Here is a 17,203-nt window from a genome sequence, read left to right on the forward strand (position 1 = left end):
CATAAGAAAAACAGTGGAAGACAGTTCTGCGTCTCCAAGTGCTTTTACACATCGGAGAGAAAATGTCAGTAAAGAAACAGGTAGCTACTGTTTTTCTACAGTAAACCCCTGTCCCTCACATTGTTTGCCCCTGAAAATATTCTGGTAAAATAATTTCTGGTAACATCATAAATTGAGATATTCTGTTGCTGGTTTCATGCATTTATTTCTTTAAACAAGAACAAATGAATGCAATAATGGGATAATTTCTCTGGATATAATTACTTAAACTATAAATAAGTTAATTGTATAATATTACTCATAATGAGATATTTTCGATATGTAGACCAAATGTAATCTTTTGCTGTGGTTGTTTTCTTTTTGGTCTTTGTTGTTGTTGTTTTCAGACCAATTTGCACATTACATCCATAAGAACATTTGCTATAGTGACTGAACACCAGTTTCAAGACACCAGTTTCAGTGCAGTTTACTGTAACACTTCTGTAAGAATAACAGACATTTTGAGACAAGAAGCTCTTTATGCATTGTGACACTACAGATCCTCCAAGGTCAAGGCCAAGGTATTAAAACAATTCCCCAGACGGGTCTATCTCATTGGCCTCTTCCCCACATGTCCTCAGTGATAGTGTGAACCCAAATACTAGCGTCAAATATGCAATGCACTCGTAGGAGGACCTGTAGTAAGCAAAGGAAACAGATAGAAAGGAGAGAACAGAGAGAGGACGAGTACGACAACCGTCTTAGGAAAAAACTTTACAGGCAGGTTTACTGTGAGGACGTCAGAGCTTTCTATTCTTGTCTTTTCAAATGTGACAGATTGTTCAAGCTAGTCAAGCAAAGGTTTGCTTTAAGTTCTTTTAATTGAAGATTGTCTCCTCCTTTTTTCTTTTTGAGAACCAAAAAGGGAATCTACATCATGCATCTACCTATGTTCACCAGCACTCTGATCATGTTGGCCCTATTGACTGATTTTCAGTCTCAGGCCTGCCCAGAAGAAGATGTCCCTCGGGAAGTGGTTCTGGACTGGCTCAAGAAAAGCATTTTGGAGAGGCTTGGGCTAGATGGGCCACCTGTACCCATGCCACTGATGTCCCCTGGCGAGAGACTGGACAGGGCAGCCCAGCATGGAGCGCCACGAGTGAGCAGGGAGGCCAGAGTTGAGCGGAGGCAGCATATGGAGACCTCCCAGGTCATTCTGTTCCCCAGCTCCGGTCAGTCTAATTGGTCTTATATTGTTCTGAGGTACCCATCTCCAGTCCTCGAGGGCTGAAGTCCAGCAAAGTTTAATTATTTTCCTGCTTTTCCTGCCTCACTAGTTCAGCTCATCTTTTAATAACCAGGTTTGGTTGGTGCCTTAAAGAAGGGAAATCTCCAAGCAGTTCTGGACTCTGGCCCTACAGAACCAGAATTAAGTAGCTTGTCAATTTATTCGTATTCTTGGAAACATTAGACTTACTAAATTACTACTAAAGCTACTAAATTTACTATTAAAATTATTTTTACAATCTAGAGAGATTCAGAAAATAAGCAATAATATATATCTTTACGTCACCCTAAATATTTGATACATATGTGAATATGGCATTTAAAATGTGATATAAATATCAAAGATTATGTGTCCATGCACAATAATAATAATATGTCTTATATGTAGTATTGGTAGAGCCTCTCATTAAAGTATCTTAAAGACTATTTTGCTGTAATCTAATGTTATACTTCAAGTCATTATGAGATGATTATTGAATGAGGCAGCAGAAGAATTTATACTTTTATATGTTCAGTTAAGATTCATTTTAATATATAAAATATATATAAAATTATCAACATCAAACATGTGTTCAGTTTGGCCAATATTTTAAACCAATATATTGCCCTGGGTGGTTGATCACATGGTTGTGTAGTTGTTACCAAAGCTGGGATATTTAAAGAGATGTTGTTGTGCTAATGACAATATAGGTACTTAAAGGGACAATAAAGGTAATTTTATTAACAACATTTTTTTGTAATACAAATCTAGATTTAGTCTCAACCTGCATAAGTAGATACTGTATGTACATATAAAAGATTGGATATCAGCAGGGGCCCACATTCTTTTAATTATTTAAAAATACTTTTAAAAAGAAATGAAAAGGCATGCAAATATTAATTGTCAGTACAAGGAAAATACAACATAATTTTTAACATATGCCAGATCAAAACCAAATATAAAGTGACTTTTCTCAAAGTGTTCCTTTGTGTTGTATTTGTAGCCAGGAATACTGATTAACCAGAAACTGGACCTCCTACGCTGTAGAAATTTCATTCAACCATTCCAGTGTTTTTTTTTGTTTGTTTGTTTGTTTGTTTTTTTAAAACATGCTTTGCTATTAAGCATTATGATACCACAAAGCTTATATTTACAATCGCCAAACTGTAGGGATTCACTGATACCTGTACATTGATACATTTCATTGTGGTGTGATATATTCCTCTGGTGATCATATTAATTACTTCATGCACAATCAGAATTTTTTACTGGGTTTGTTGAAGTAGGTAAAGTACACATACAAATGAATCAAAGAGGAGAAAGAAGTCTTGGCAACTTCTTGGCAAGAAGTTTCCATAAATCACTATGCCAGTGTTTATTTTTATGAGACATATTAAAGCGTTATTACATGCAGCGAAAAAACAACAGTACCAGATTTTTTAAACAAAAAAGCTGTTGTCAAACACTCCATATACAAGAATTTTAATTTAAAATATGCAATTTAAGAGTGTGTCTGTAATGAAACATTACAGATTAGGTATTTAGGCATTTAAGAACAGACAAGATCAGAAAATCTTTTTGTGAACCATTCTTACCATAAAGCATCCTGATATTGCTCATCTGTCTCTTCAGACTCTTTAGGATAGTGTAAAAGTAAAGGGCTTGGTACCATTGTACTGCTCTTAGTTTGGGTACTGTGACAACCATAGTCAGCACTCAAACCTGAAAGCTGTTATAGCCCCTTTTCAGTAAGTGCTTTAACAAATGTTCAGAAAGAAAACATTTTTGATAGAAAGGAATTTGATTGAAATTAAGTATCTGAATGTAAAAGAGCAGAACTGATGGAACAGAGCTCAGTATCATAATTAAGTTCATAAATACCTGTGCCATGTTAGGACAGAGTGTGCAGTGTGTAGTCTAAGTGGTCTTTTGTAAATGTTGAGGCATTCCCTGACATCTTTTATACTTTTGTGGTGTTTTTTTTTAGAGTCTACTTGTCTGGACCCCTCCTCTTCAGAGGCCTCCTCCAGCCACTTCACCTACTACTTCCATCCTTCCCTAGACAGCCAGGAGTCTGTCATCACCTCAGCCCACTTCTGGTTCTACGCAGGCGAGGCCATTGCAGAAGACACCAGCCCTGTCCCTATATACATTCTCACATCTCGCCAGGAGCTGCTCCAGGTGGCCCAGAAGCCGGTCAAGCGCAGCCCCGATGGCTGGACCACTTACAGGCTGGATCGCCAGCTTCATGCTGCCATGGCCGATGGGCCATTCATGCTGCAGGTGCTGTGGGCAAGGGGAGAATTTAATGATTTTTGGGGCTTATTGGCAAAGGAATGGGGCATTTCTTCAATTTAGATCTACACAAATGTAGGTAGGGGGCCAGCAGGTAAACACATCGAAGCCTTTTAGGCAGGTTCTTCTTTTTTTTAGCATTTCTTATTTACCCTCAGTAGGTCAACATACAGTATATCTCATTTGTATGTTCATGGTGCTCCTAGCTCCATCTGGTGGTGGGTGTACTGAAAAACGCAAATTGAGACATTTAAAAATTGCAGTGTGAAAGTGTGCGGGCTGTGTGATTTCAGCAATCACACTCTGTTATGGCAAGCTGTTTAATTGACTTATGTATGCATTGCCGAGAATTTATAGACTAGAAAATTTATCGAACACTGGCAGAAAATCTCATTTGACCCAAAGAATTACAGTTTACAAAAAGTGTACATTTACTTAGTTATTTCCTAAAGGATATTTATTTTGTGTGCATGTGTTAGGTAGACTGGTATATTATGCATAGCTTTTTGGTTAATGTTTAGTATCTCACTGACAGACTTAATAGAATGTTCACAAAGTTTCACTTCCTTTAATGCCGCCTAGCAAGTTAACACCATAGCCTACACCACTAGCTCCTGTAGCATGGCTAAACATTTTTTTTTATATATCCTTCTGCATAAATAAACTGAGGCATAAACAGAAGCATTCAAAGTACCTTGTTGTTAAATTGCTAGTTCAGTATATAGAAACATATTGACTGATGGTAGGAACCAAAGGTAATGCCAACTATACTAGTATAGTATTTTGCCTTATAGCATGTACCTGCCCACAATGAACTGAATGAATGTAATGAATTTAGGCCAACATTTCATAAACTAATGTATCAGGCATTAGAAAATATATTAATAACCACTTTATGTAATACTTTTACACTTTTGACATTTAGTTATTACTGAATTACCACTGATTCAGTGTGTTTCTCCAGATGATTGTATTATGCAGATATTTTAAAAATGTGGTCCCTTATGAAGCAGTGGTTTCCAAACCTGGGCCTGGAGGAAACCTGCCCTGCATGTTTTGGTGTTTTCCCTTATCAGCTAATAAATATAATAAACATGCCTTTCTTGAGTAGAAGCGGGTTTGTTACTGCAGGAAAAGCAAACAACTTGCATCACAGACATACTTCAAGACCAGCTCTAAGGCAGTATTTCTTAATCTAGTATTTGGGGAGGTGGAGTAGAGCAAGGCTGTGGACTACTGGGGGTACTCAAATTTCCTATGAAATCTTTTTTTTGTTTTTTCCTCACGGCTAGGTCCGATGCCCAGCCTGCAGCTGTTACAGCTTGGAGGAGGACAAGACTCCCTTCCTTCACCTTCATACCAGGCCTCACGGGTCTGACCGCACCCGCAGGGCCCCCAGCATCCCTTGGTCACCAGCTGCCATTGAGAAGCTTCAAAGGCCCTCTTCTGAAGGCCCCAATACCGACTGCAAGAGGGAGCAAATTGAGATATCCTTCCAAGAGTTGGGCTGGGATAACTGGATTGTGCACCCAAAGGTGTTCAACTTCCACTACTGTCATGGTAACTGTTCTAGCCCAGAGCGCACCACCACTCTGCTGGGGATAAACCAATGCTGTGCACCAGTGCCTGAGAGCATGAAGTCACTTCGCTTCACCACCACTTCTGATGGAGGCTTTTCCTTTAAATACGAGACCCTGCCTAATATCATTCCAGAAGAGTGCAACTGTATCTGATCCTCTGCTTATATAAACAAATAAGCTTGTATTCTGATGTCATGTAAGTCTAAAAACATGACTAGATATATTGCACCGTTAAAGATGTAGATTCTGACTGCCATTAAAGAGAAAAGAAAATATGTTATCCCTTTGAAGACTAAAGACTAAGGGCAGTGTTCTACCTTTTCTAGCTTAATCCCAGAAAGACAACCATTCGGTTTCATTCTACAGTTCTTAGCATTATTACAAAGCGCATCATTTAAAAAAATACATTCTGCATTTAAGTTTCAAATCATATAAAACAAGGGAAGGGGGTTTTGACAAGTTGTCAATATGCAATGTTTTATCAATCAATGCATGTATAAACAAATTAAGACAAGCAGTGTACAGAAGTCTGTATAAATGGTACTGAAATGTGTTTGACCCCATACCATAAGCAGGAACAAAATACATGAAACAGTGCACACCTTCCAGTTAAAAAGACATTTCAAAAACAGAACAGAATGAATAGGAAAACTGTATGCTTTAATTACATGGCTGAACCTTTTAGATGCAGATCTTCTTTTTGTTTGTGGTTTGTTTGTTTTTTGTTTTTTTAATCCAGTTAATGGTGAAAATTGTACTAATGAGCAGCTCCATCAGGAACAAAACTCCAAACAGTAACAAAACTGAAGACGATACATACAGATGTTACAAACGTTAGTACACTGAGTGAAATATGTTATTGGAAGCGGCATTCATAGTGTAACATGTTATTTAGTGTAACATACATTCTGCTTAAACTGATCGAATGCCACAATTAGGTCAGAGCAGCACAAATGTATTTAGTTCTCTTCTTGTTTAGTTTCTATTTATTAAGTTACAAAATTAATATATAACTTACTGCACTTTTACTAAAGCTAAAACCAGCCAATGTATGTTAAGATTTTACATAAGACATGAAACAACTGGTCTAATGTATTCAGAGAAAGGCCAAACAGACTTTCTTTTAACAGTCAGACAGCGTGAAACGTTTTAACGTATATTATTCAAGCATTTTCCAGGTTGTTTTTTAGCAAATGTTTAAATCTAGTCAAATGCACATTAACATTATTCAAAAAGATACTGCTCACTTTTTTAGTTTAATTATTAACATATAGAAAATACAGCATGATTGGACTACTGTGCAGTTGCTGTAAGATCTCAAGGCACTGACGTGGCCCAGTATCAAATGTGAAAATGTGAAAGTACCATAAAAAATACGAATGTACAAATCTCACCATTCCTTCATGCATTTAATTCTGAATCCCCAAATACTATGGGTGCTGTTCGCCAAGAATTTACACCACTGGGGCTGGAATGGCAAAGAGGAAAACTGGCTCACGCCTTAAGGCAATGTGCTGAGGTGAACAAACCTACCTCATTTTGACTTGTGAAAGAATATGGCATTTATCGATGCATCACGGTGTAAGCTAATGACCCAGTATACCCTGGATAGGAATACTAGGATATTTGTTTCTCCATTTACTCTCCCAGTAGTTATTAGTCTTGAAAGGACATTCTAATTCTGTGTCTTTGTAAAGGACACATTTTGTGAAAACAGCATCTGTGTTATTTATAAAACAATACAACCTTCCTTACTGAATTATTTAGAGACAATTAAACAAAACAAAGTATAACAGAAGTTTCTCCTTTACTTTACATTACTGCTATGCCTTTAGCATTTTTGTTTTTACAGGCCTCTCAGTGGCATAACCAAGAGGTACTTGGATAATTCTATTTATTTATTTATTTATTTATTTATTATTTAAACAGCACTACAGAGCAGTTAAGGTGCGCTGACCATATTAGATATCAATACCTTTATATTGCAAAGTAGTGAAGTCTCCCTTTAATACTGACAGGCACATTTATTACTCAAACATGCAAACACACATGCACACACATCTTCACCATCCCTCTTGTCAATGACTGCCCTCCGATATGTGCATCTCCTATAACAGGCCAGTTTGATCGATGGAGAGGGGAGTTGACAGCAGTTCACTCACTTCATGCATGGACCCCTTTGGAAAAATAAAACAAAAATAAATTCTTGACAGTTTTTTCAAGATGGACTGATTTAACATAAAACAGCATATTTCCTTATCTAATGGACGCAGAAAATCTACACAGCTAGCACAACAGAGAAATATGTTGACTCAAGAATGAAACAATAGTGTTTCAGTAAGGTAAGGCTGTAATTTTTCAGTTCTTACAAAGAAAAAAGTCCACAGAAGGGGACAGCTGATCTAAAAAGGTCTTAAAAAGTTCTATATAGCAGAAAAACTGGATCTCTCACCTAACTTAATGGATAGAAAATCTACTCTTAGCTGCATTTTCTTAATAGCTAGATCACCAAATCATGACTATACTTCAGCCTGAAATACTTAATTGTATCCTTTTGGATGGTGAAGTCATGTAAAAGGCTATAAAATTATCCATTACAGCATCATTATGCAAGATTATTTTTGCTCTAGGGATCCCCCTCCATAGTTTTGCATGCTTTGAGCTCCCACTCATGGTACACATTGATTTGTTTACAAGCGGAGAGATACAGAACCAGCGAAAGATGCACTTTTACTGATCAATTAGACTAATATTACAGGATTTTACACAAATACTTCACAGTTCTCACAAGACTCAACGCCTGCTCCAAGTCATATAGGGCAGCAACAGTTTTCCATGTAGCATGACAGAGACATAATTCTACCCATTAAAGTCAGTGGAGTAACGAAATGAACCTGTATTTTAAAGGAAAATTACTATATTACGTTGCTTTATGGCACAATGTTTAACCATGTTTGAGTTTTCTTGTGTTTAAATGTAAACTGCAGGTTGTTTTTGCAGCTTAGTTTCCATATCTGTCTGAAGGGCCGGTGAATTAATGTTATATTCTGAAGCCTAAAAAATGTTTACATCAACCTCTTCCTATTCCAGAAAAGAAAGAAAAACATTACATAACCAAATTAGAGACTCCAGCTTTTGGTCTGGGTACTACACACCTTTCTCCACAGTGCTGGCATGTTTCTCCTGGGCCAGATTGAGTCGGTTCTGCTCTGCTGCTGTGCTGCTGGACTCTGGGCTGCTGCTGCGTGAGGCTCCACCTTCCTCGTTTTGGTAGGCTTGGTCCAGGTGTTGCTGGGCTATCTTCAGGTGCCTCCGCAGGCGGTCCAGGTCCCGACTGGCCGCCTCATCGCCCAGTGATTCGCGTCCAGAGTCACCCATGTTTTCACGAAACCCGCCCTTCAGCCTGCTCAATGGGGCCTTCTTCAGGGCAGTGTGGTAGCCTGAAGGGGCACGGCCCAGCTGATGGCAGAGGGCTGTGGTGCGCGGAGGGCCAGACAAGGCACGCCTGTGGGCGGCCCGCTTATGAAAAGTGTCCCTCAGGCCACCAATGCCCAGATGAAAGATCTCCAGTAGAGTCAGCAAAAGGCACAGAAAGCTCACCACATACATAATGATTAAGAAAATGGTCTTCTCTGTGGGCCGTGAGACAAAGCAGTCCACTGTGTGTGGGCATGGGCTGCGAGTGCACACATATGAGGGAGCTACCTCAAAGCCATACAGGATGTACTGTCCGAAGAGGAAGGAGATTTCGAAGGCAATGCGAGATATCAGCTGCAGCACATATACCTTCATCAGACCATCTCTCTGGATGCGTCTCCGCCCATCATGCTTCACTGGGGGACTGCTGGACTCAGCCATTGCCTTGTAGGGATGAGTGGCATGAATGTTAATTTACATCAGAACATTTTCCAATTAGATCATAAAAAAATAAATGAATTAATTGAAATCAATTGTGTTTAATAATACCTATATTAATAAGTTCTTTATTTTACACCAATGTAATGCCCCACCTCAAACTTCTTGTCCTTCTCAGGTGGCTCAATATCTTCTGTTATCATGGGCACCTCCTCACCCATCTCGTCTGCCTCTTCATAGTCACGGTTGGCACCTCGGTGCACCATGGGGGCCCGTTTGCGTCTCCGTGGCAGGTAATCCTCGTCATTCATGCGGGCGATCTTGTGCATGGCGAAACCCAGATACATGATGGAGGGTGTGGTGATCATGATGATTTGGAAGACCCAGAATCGAACGTGGGAGAGTGGTGCAAAAGCATCGTAGCATACATTCTCGCAACCAGGCTGTGCTGTGTTACATACGAATTTACTCTGCTCATCGTGGTAGATGGTCTCGCCACCGACCACCGTCAGAACAATCCGGAAGATGATGAGGAGTGTAAGCCAGATCTTCCCAACAAAGGTGGAATGGTCAGAGATCTCATCTAATAAACGTGTCAGAAAGCTCCAACTCATATTGCCACAGCGACCAGGGGCCTGCCAGCGTTAAAGAGTGAGGAAGATAAAGCATAAGAGCATAAGTAAAGCATTCCAACATGACCAATTATCAAAATCATATTAATGGATAGCAAAGAACAGCATCGGAAATGAGTTAAATTCACTTTTCATGACATGGTTTATAGGGATGTGGATCAGGATCAGGGCAGATCCAGGCATATTTTAATGGATAAGGTATAAGCTAGGTATAAGTTTTAATCCCAATCTAGTTCTGAGTCTTTGTTTTAGCCCCATTGTGGAGTCTTAACAGTGAATGACTTTACTTGAGTGGGTGGAGGTGACACCCTATTCCAGAGGATGACAATTAGTGAGCAAATAGTGCAAATAGTCACAAGATCTGTAAAACATTTAAAGGAGGTCTAAATGTGGCCATTAAATGGCATTGTGGGCAGCCTCAGACCGTGATTCATTTCACTGGCAAGGAGCCCTCACTGCTTGTTCCTATTGTAAGCTTTCATGTCACTAAATCCTTTATTAGGAACATTATACTAATACTGGGGTAAGGCCTCCTTTTGCGCTCTGTCTAAATTCTTCAGGGCATGAAATCCACAAGATGTTGGAAACATTCCTTTGAGATTCCGGTCCAGGTTGACTTAATTGAGAAATCTTTTGTTTTAACACATCCCAAAGGTGGTCTAATAGATTTGGATATGGTGACTGGAAATGCCACCAAAGAACACTGAATGTTTATGAAGCCACTTTAAGTTCACGTTTGCTTTGTGATATGGTGCATTACCGTGCTGAAAGTAGCAAATAGACAACAGGTAAATTGTGCTCATAAAAAGATGTCTATGGCGAGCAACTATATTAAAAATGGACTGGAGCATACAAGTGATGATCAATTGGCTTTAACTGACCCAAAGTGTTCCGATAAAACATTCCCCCACACCATTACACCACTTCCACAAGCTTGGACTGTTGACACAAGGCAGGTTGGGTCCATTGAGTCATGCTGTTGTCACCAATTTTAGAGTCTACCATAAGTGTACCAGAGCAAATATTTATAGTCATCAGAGCAAGTTATGTTCTGGCACAAACAATCCATGCCATTTTCTTAACAGATTGCTTGGTGAATGAATATATAAATAGTTCTATATACACAATATAAAAATAAATAAATACAAAAGAAATCCATATCCATCTAGCATTAAAAAAGATTCCATGATCGTTTTGAGTCAAAGAACCCTCTTCATTTAGTGGGTAATTAGTGATTTTGGCTACTATACAGTGCACCCTTATGACTTCATTTCATACACAGCTTGTATATTCTCCATACTACAGCACTGCCAATAGAATGGAACGCATTGGCGCAGCTACCCATGAGCTTCAGATTGCCTAATGCCAAGTGTCATCTGGAAATGTAAAAAGCATCGCACCACTAGGATGGAGTGATGAAACAAAACTATGGATAAGTCATATGGAGGAGGAAGAATGAAGCATACACTGAAAAGAACACCTCGCCAACAGTGAAGTATGGCAGTGTCTCAGTGAGGCTTTGGTGCTGCTTTGCTTTCTCTGGCACTAGAAATCTGCAGCGCATCGAGGGCAAGATGGATTCAATCCAGTAACAGGAAATTCTAGGAGTAAACGTGATGCCTTCTGTGAGGAAGCCGAAGCTTGTTGGCCCTTCAATAGGACAATGATTCCAAGCTTCATCAAGACATGGCTTCAGAAGAAGTCCTGGAAGATTCCGGAGCGGCAATCACAGTTGCCAACTTAAACCCCATCATTTTTTTTGGTAGGATTTGAAGAAGGTGGTTGAAGCAATTAACCCATGAATAGTAGTGAACTTGAGGTCATTGCCCATGAGGAATGGACTAAGATTAATCAGGAACGCTGCCAGAAGCTGGTGTCTAGCTACGCATCATGTCTGCAGCAGGCCATAACAGCAAAAGAGTGCTCTACTAAGTAAAGGAGTTGAAATTCTGAAACTGCAGTAGGTATTAAAAGTTGCATTTTGTGTTGCATTTGAAGAAAGCAAGTGTTATAGTAGTTGTTATGTGTAGGCGTAGAGCTATTTAAATTGTTCTTGTTTGGTTGGTTTTTGGCAAGCAGCTGAAATTGTAAATTGTGCTAATAAACCTAATCTGCAATAGGGATTGAATTACTATGATTGCAACTATAGGGTGGCAAAGTCCCCTTTAATATTCCTATTCCAGACTTTAGATGAAAATGTCTAAGTGAAAACTTAATCACAACTCAGTCTAGCCATACACCCAACCATAACCTTACAATTGCATGCCCTTACAACATTCACTCTTCAGGCTCTGCCTGTAGCTCCTTCTAAATGCTAACCTACAAAACACTGTACACATAAAGATTGCGACCTGGCATATCAGCTTACTGATTAAATATGATTATCTCCCAAGCAGGTGCCCACTGGAATGTTACACCACAGAAAACACTTGGCCACACTGCAAAATGCTTGGAAGAGACATGTCACAACATCCAGGTTTCGACACACATCAAGCAAGCCAGCGCCTTGACAAGCATGCAGTAAACCCCTGCCGGAGTTCTGTGGTAGTAAAAATTAATTAGTGCAGTAGGGCCTACAGAAATGCCTGACTCCAACCACAGGAGGTTCAAGGCTATACAGCAACAGAAGTTATAAAGAAACAAAAACTGTAGTTTCCGTTCAATAATGTCTACTCATTTCCCTGCAACTCTTTTACACTACGGTTACATGCAATGTGCATAGGGAGATCACAGCATTTGAATACAAAAAGTGGAACATACACAAATATGCCAAAAGACTGTGATTAGATGAAGTGAATAACATTCTCTCATAATGTCAAGGTCTGGGAAATGTTAGACAGCAATTGAACAGTCGGTTCTTATAGTATAGGGGTGGTGACGGAGGGGATCTGCTCCTAACATCTTGGTGTCAGATACCACAAGGCACCTTCAAACGAATTTGTAGAGTGAGATGTTTTGGTTTCCAGCAGAGTGCATAATGTTTCGGCTTGCAGAGTGCATAATGTTTTGGTTTTGCTATTCTAATATATATATATATATATATATATATGCCTTAACACAGCTGCGCAGTCAAGGACGTAATTGAGAAGACAGAGACTTTCATCATTTGATTCAAGATACCGCAATACCAGATATCCCAACTCTTGTGCAACTTGCGTGATTTTCCCACATATTTATAGTGACTCCTTGACAGCAGTAAATTACATACAATATCACAGTAATCAGAATTCTGTATATCTGTCTCACTTGCACTCATTCATTGTGCATCAGTTCAGTTTAGTATCTTGCACCTCTGTGGCAGTGTGTTCAAAACAGGAAATAACACTCTACCTCAACTATAGGGTCAAAATAATTACAATGCTCATGATCTGTTTACAATAGTGTCTTTTCTGTTGCACATGGGGGTTAAATGACAGTAAAAGACAAGTAGAGTTGTGTTAACAGATGTCATTTTATTAGCATAGCTAATGTTATATACTAACCAGCTATCTGTGCAGCACCACTGATTTATTTATTTTTTTTTAATCCAACTGTACTGGATATTCAAATATTAAATTTAGTCAGAATTCATCTCTAGAGCAGTTATTGCAAAGATGTTTTAGAGCTCAGAGTGATCCAAAAGACCAAAGAGTCCAAGAAAGCACAATTGGCCTTGCTCTTTTAGGTGGATTGATGGCACTTCCTCCACACCTCCTAGTGTGACGGTGATCAGCACAGGTGTATGTTGGCTGGGTATTAGAGCTGTAAAGTCGCGCTGGCCACCTAGCGATGCTGCGTAAATGACAGTTTGAAAAGAACCATTGGCTGACACAGCAGTTCACAGCACATTGGGTAATTGGCCTTCCAAATTGTGTAAAAAAATTAATTAATAATAAATTAACAAGGATGTTTTGATGTTCCAAATCCAAAGTAGGCGTAAACACTGAAGAAAAGTACATGCACATTTGCCCAAAGATATTACATTTGGACTTTGGTATATCTTTTTGTGTACAGCCCTCACTAGATGCGCTAGGGTGCCTTTTTTTACATCTACATGTAGTTTTGAGTATGTGCAAAAAAATCTCAGATATCAGCAACAACCCAAAAATTCACATCATCAGTGCATCCATAATAATTTGTAACAATTGATGGATTTCTGTTCCACTCTCCCAAAAATAAAAGAAGGGGTACAGCACAAATCCGCTCCAGAGAGCACTAAGCCAAGATTTACTACCTCAAGCTAGGAAAAAAAATCATGGCAGCTACTGTTCTCTTCACTAGCAACTATGAAACTGGGCGCGGATAGCTCACATTTACTTATATTGGAAAAGAAGGACGTGGCCATAAAACAGCAAACGAGCACTGTCGAGTACGTCCTGGAGTGGAAGTGCTGAGGAGCATCTAACTTTTAACAGCCCCCACCCCGAGGTCAACATCAGTTACTTTGTGTGCAGACAGGAGCTTCAAAGAGAGAGCCGGCAAGTCATGGCAGGCTGCTAACACAGAGCAGAAATGATGAGGACTGAGAAAGACCCTGTGCTCAAGACAGAGCATAAGGAAAAGAGGACAATGGCATGAGAGGGTGAGAGGTGAAACTCATTAAGAGGTAACACATTAAAGAGGCTAAAAATTTCACAGTGTGGTGAGAGCAGTCTTTGCATGCAGTTCAAACGTACTCTGCCTAAACCACTTTTTACACAGCTACCCCAGAATTACTGTTACAGATACAGACATAGGTCCACAATGACATCCCATTAATCATAAAATTTAACACCATACCATTTGGATATAATAGAAAAAAGTTACAGTAACAAGTCTACATTTAGGAAAGTGCATAGATCAGAAATATAAGACTAAATATCAGACTAGCATATCAGGCTGTGTGTTATTCAGACAGAGCAGGTTTTAACAAATACAAAGAAAATATATGTCACAGTCAGGCAGCCACTCTTCAGCTCAGTTACAACTTGGAACCTGGGCTGAGAGGTATGTTACAAGCATTAGCAAACACACTTTTTGGTTTATTTGAAACCCAAGCCCTTTTGCTACATCATGTGACACCAACAGGTATCTAGTAAAAAAAAAATTCCCAAGAACTGAGAATGTCAGAAAGAGAAAAGGGTGTTCAGGTAGTTAGATACTAAGAAGGTCAACCTAAATACAGGGTGTGTCACTTGCTATCAATTGCAGGTCCCCTGGGACTAATTCATAGGCTCAGATTTTGGATCCTGAATTGGACTAGATCCTAACATAATTCCTGTGTTTCACTGGGTATTTCAGGTATTTGAGGAGAGGGTTTATTCAATGTCCAACGACTTCACTTTAACTGTTATTTGAGAAAATAGGGCCTGAAAAACTACATCTGTTGAGTTCACTTCTGATGGACAAAGTTGTAGCATATGTTGACACACGTATGAACATAGAGGCATACTAAAAGCACCACAGTCTTTTGGTACACAAGACCTTGTCAAAACTATTCCAATGTAATATCGTACAATTTCGAGATACATAATAACGGGACAATAATATTAATTTGTATTATTAATAATATTTTCATAGTGAAATCAACTAGCCCCGTGCCCAATGTGTGAAATTACTTAAAGTAGCCTGACAGACTAAACAAAAAGACTCTGTGAGGTGAGGCTCTCATACCTCACTTTTTTGTATTCATAATCTTAAAACAGATTAAATAGACCATGCTTTAGAATTAGAATATGAAAACTAATTGAAGAAGCCTAATTGTAAGCCGACCTGGCCGGAGGTGTTGGTTGGTAAATTGAAGCTCAGTCAAACCAGACAACTCTTCAAAACACTTCAGCCAGCGACCCAATTTTACAGCAGTGCACCGGTCTGTTCAGAAAAACTACACTTTTTTTTAGACTAACTTTTTAGCTACATAAACTCAGATCCCTGTCACAACAACAAAACCCGAACGTGAGCTAGAAAAGCTGTTTTTTTTCCAGAGGGGAATTTCAATGACAACATATGGTAGCTAGCTAACTTTTTAACCGCAATTTCCCTCGACCAACATTACCTTTGTGTTTGTAAGGACCCTCAGCAGTTCGCCACAGGAACAAGTTCGTTGAAAACCTCAGTGTGACTTCGGTCGAGAGAGACTTTCTCCACACACACACGCACGCATACTTCCCCCCAAACATACACTCACACTTTAAAAAGATTTAAAAAGATAAAAATTAAAATATATATACATATACCCACCTTACAAAGTGATTAAAGTCTCGAGCTCTCTATGGTTAGTCCTAGGTGAAACTCTTCGGCGCTTTAACAAAATATCCCGGTGTTATAACGTTCGCTCACTCCTCTCCATCCACCCCTCCTTCTTCCAAAAAAAAAAAAGAAAAAAAGAAAACACTCGGTGTGCTGAAGTTGAACCATGTGACCTCTCCATCCTCGTCGGTATTTGAGAGACAGAGGAGAAGGGGGCAATCTTCCATGAATTCCTTCAGCCCACCTCCTCTCCTCGGTTCTACGTAACGCAGCTCTGTAGCGCTGTAGTGGCACTGCTAGTGCTTTAAACTTCTGATCTGTGAACAGGACTTTTCTGCAAATGACAAAGGCTGTTTTCAGTCATAGTATTTAACCCGGAATAGCCATGGCTGTGGGTACTGTGGACCTCTGCCATCATGCTACAAAGAACGATAAAGGGGTGAGAGATAAAGGGGGGGGGGCTGGATACAGCGCAAAAAAAAGATACATTATGCTTAGCGCAATATATAAATATATAATGAAGTAACATCTGTTAGATTTGACAAAATGCACCAGTGTTGCATTTATAAAACGCTATGAAATATAACTTCATTTTAAGTTTAAATGTAGGAAACGTTTTATGTTGTACATAACTTTATGATGAGGTAAAACTAAGTGGATTTAGGAAAACGTAATCTCCTCACTCCCACTGTCTTTAGTTATCTCTTCTCTCTCTGTCTTCACACTGCCTCTTTCTGCATTCTCTCATCTCTCTCGCACTGTATCTCCTCTCTCTCTCTCTCTCTCTCTCTCTCTCTCTCTCTCTCGCTCTTCTCTATCAGTCTTTCTATGTGTCTGTCTGCCTGTCTCCCTCTTTCTGTCAATCCCACCCCCATCTCTGTCTCTCTCTCTCTCTCTCTCTCTCTCTCTCATATCATTTTATGTGATTTAAAAAAAAATGTAAAGAAACTAAAAAGATTTTTAAATTAATGAAGCTACTCGTCACTGGTTTTGTAAACACTGTAACAGCAGATTACAGGAGAACATTTATTTATTTTATTTGTTTAGCTGTGTACATATGAAATGTTTACTATAATGATTTGAAACCTGTCAGATGTTAAGGGTCAAAGGTGTATTACAATCTGTGTGAAGACAAGAGGCGTATACCAAGTCTACTGTTCACACCTGCTTATGAAGACTCTTATGCAACGGCCTGTAGATCACAATTGACTTCAGTTGTAAACAGTCTGCTGCTGTCCGAGAGGGAAGCCCGGAAAATGGCTTTGGTGCCAAAGGCGGAAAATGTTTACCACATGCGCCTGTGTCTGTCCACTTCCACCTACTTGGAAGTGATTTGTCTCTGTGAAACAAAGCAAAACAGGAGCAGACAGGTATGGTGCCGCTCTGGA

At 39.4% G+C, this 17,203-nt stretch overlaps 2 protein-coding genes across 3 annotated transcripts; one reads left to right on the forward strand and one right to left on the reverse strand.

Annotated features, from left to right (window-relative positions):
• Nucleotides 1-916: 916 nt before the first annotated feature.
• inha (inhibin subunit alpha) lies at nucleotides 917-5,760 on the forward strand. Its single transcript, XM_072682978.1, has 3 exons — nucleotides 917-1,211; nucleotides 3,234-3,529; nucleotides 4,834-5,760. The coding sequence occupies exons 1-3, from the start codon at nucleotides 917-919 to the stop codon at nucleotides 5,272-5,274; spliced, it is 1,032 nt and encodes a 343-aa protein (XP_072539079.1). The 3' UTR covers nucleotides 5,275-5,760.
• On the reverse strand, nucleotides 5,582-15,982 carry LOC140559961 (gap junction gamma-1 protein-like). Of its 2 annotated transcripts, none has more exons than XM_072683811.1 (4): nucleotides 15,807-15,982; nucleotides 9,132-9,611; nucleotides 8,277-8,982; nucleotides 5,582-7,298 (listed from the first exon to the last, which is right to left on the reverse strand). In XM_072683811.1, the coding sequence occupies exons 2-4, from the start codon at nucleotides 9,588-9,590 to the stop codon at nucleotides 7,285-7,287; spliced, it is 1,179 nt and encodes a 392-aa protein (XP_072539912.1). In that variant the 5' UTR covers nucleotides 9,591-9,611; nucleotides 15,807-15,982; the 3' UTR covers nucleotides 5,582-7,284. The 2 variants fall into 2 exon arrangements, with proteins under 2 accessions (XP_072539912.1, XP_072539913.1); XM_072683812.1 differs by lacking the exon at nucleotides 15,807-15,982 and adding an exon at nucleotides 15,622-15,723.
• Between the last annotated feature and the right edge of the window lie 1,221 nt (nucleotides 15,983-17,203).

This window comes from Salminus brasiliensis, chromosome 7, assembly GCF_030463535.1.
Source record: "Salminus brasiliensis chromosome 7, fSalBra1.hap2, whole genome shotgun sequence".
In the NCBI taxonomy this organism is placed as follows: domain Eukaryota; kingdom Metazoa; phylum Chordata; class Actinopteri; order Characiformes; family Bryconidae; genus Salminus; species Salminus brasiliensis.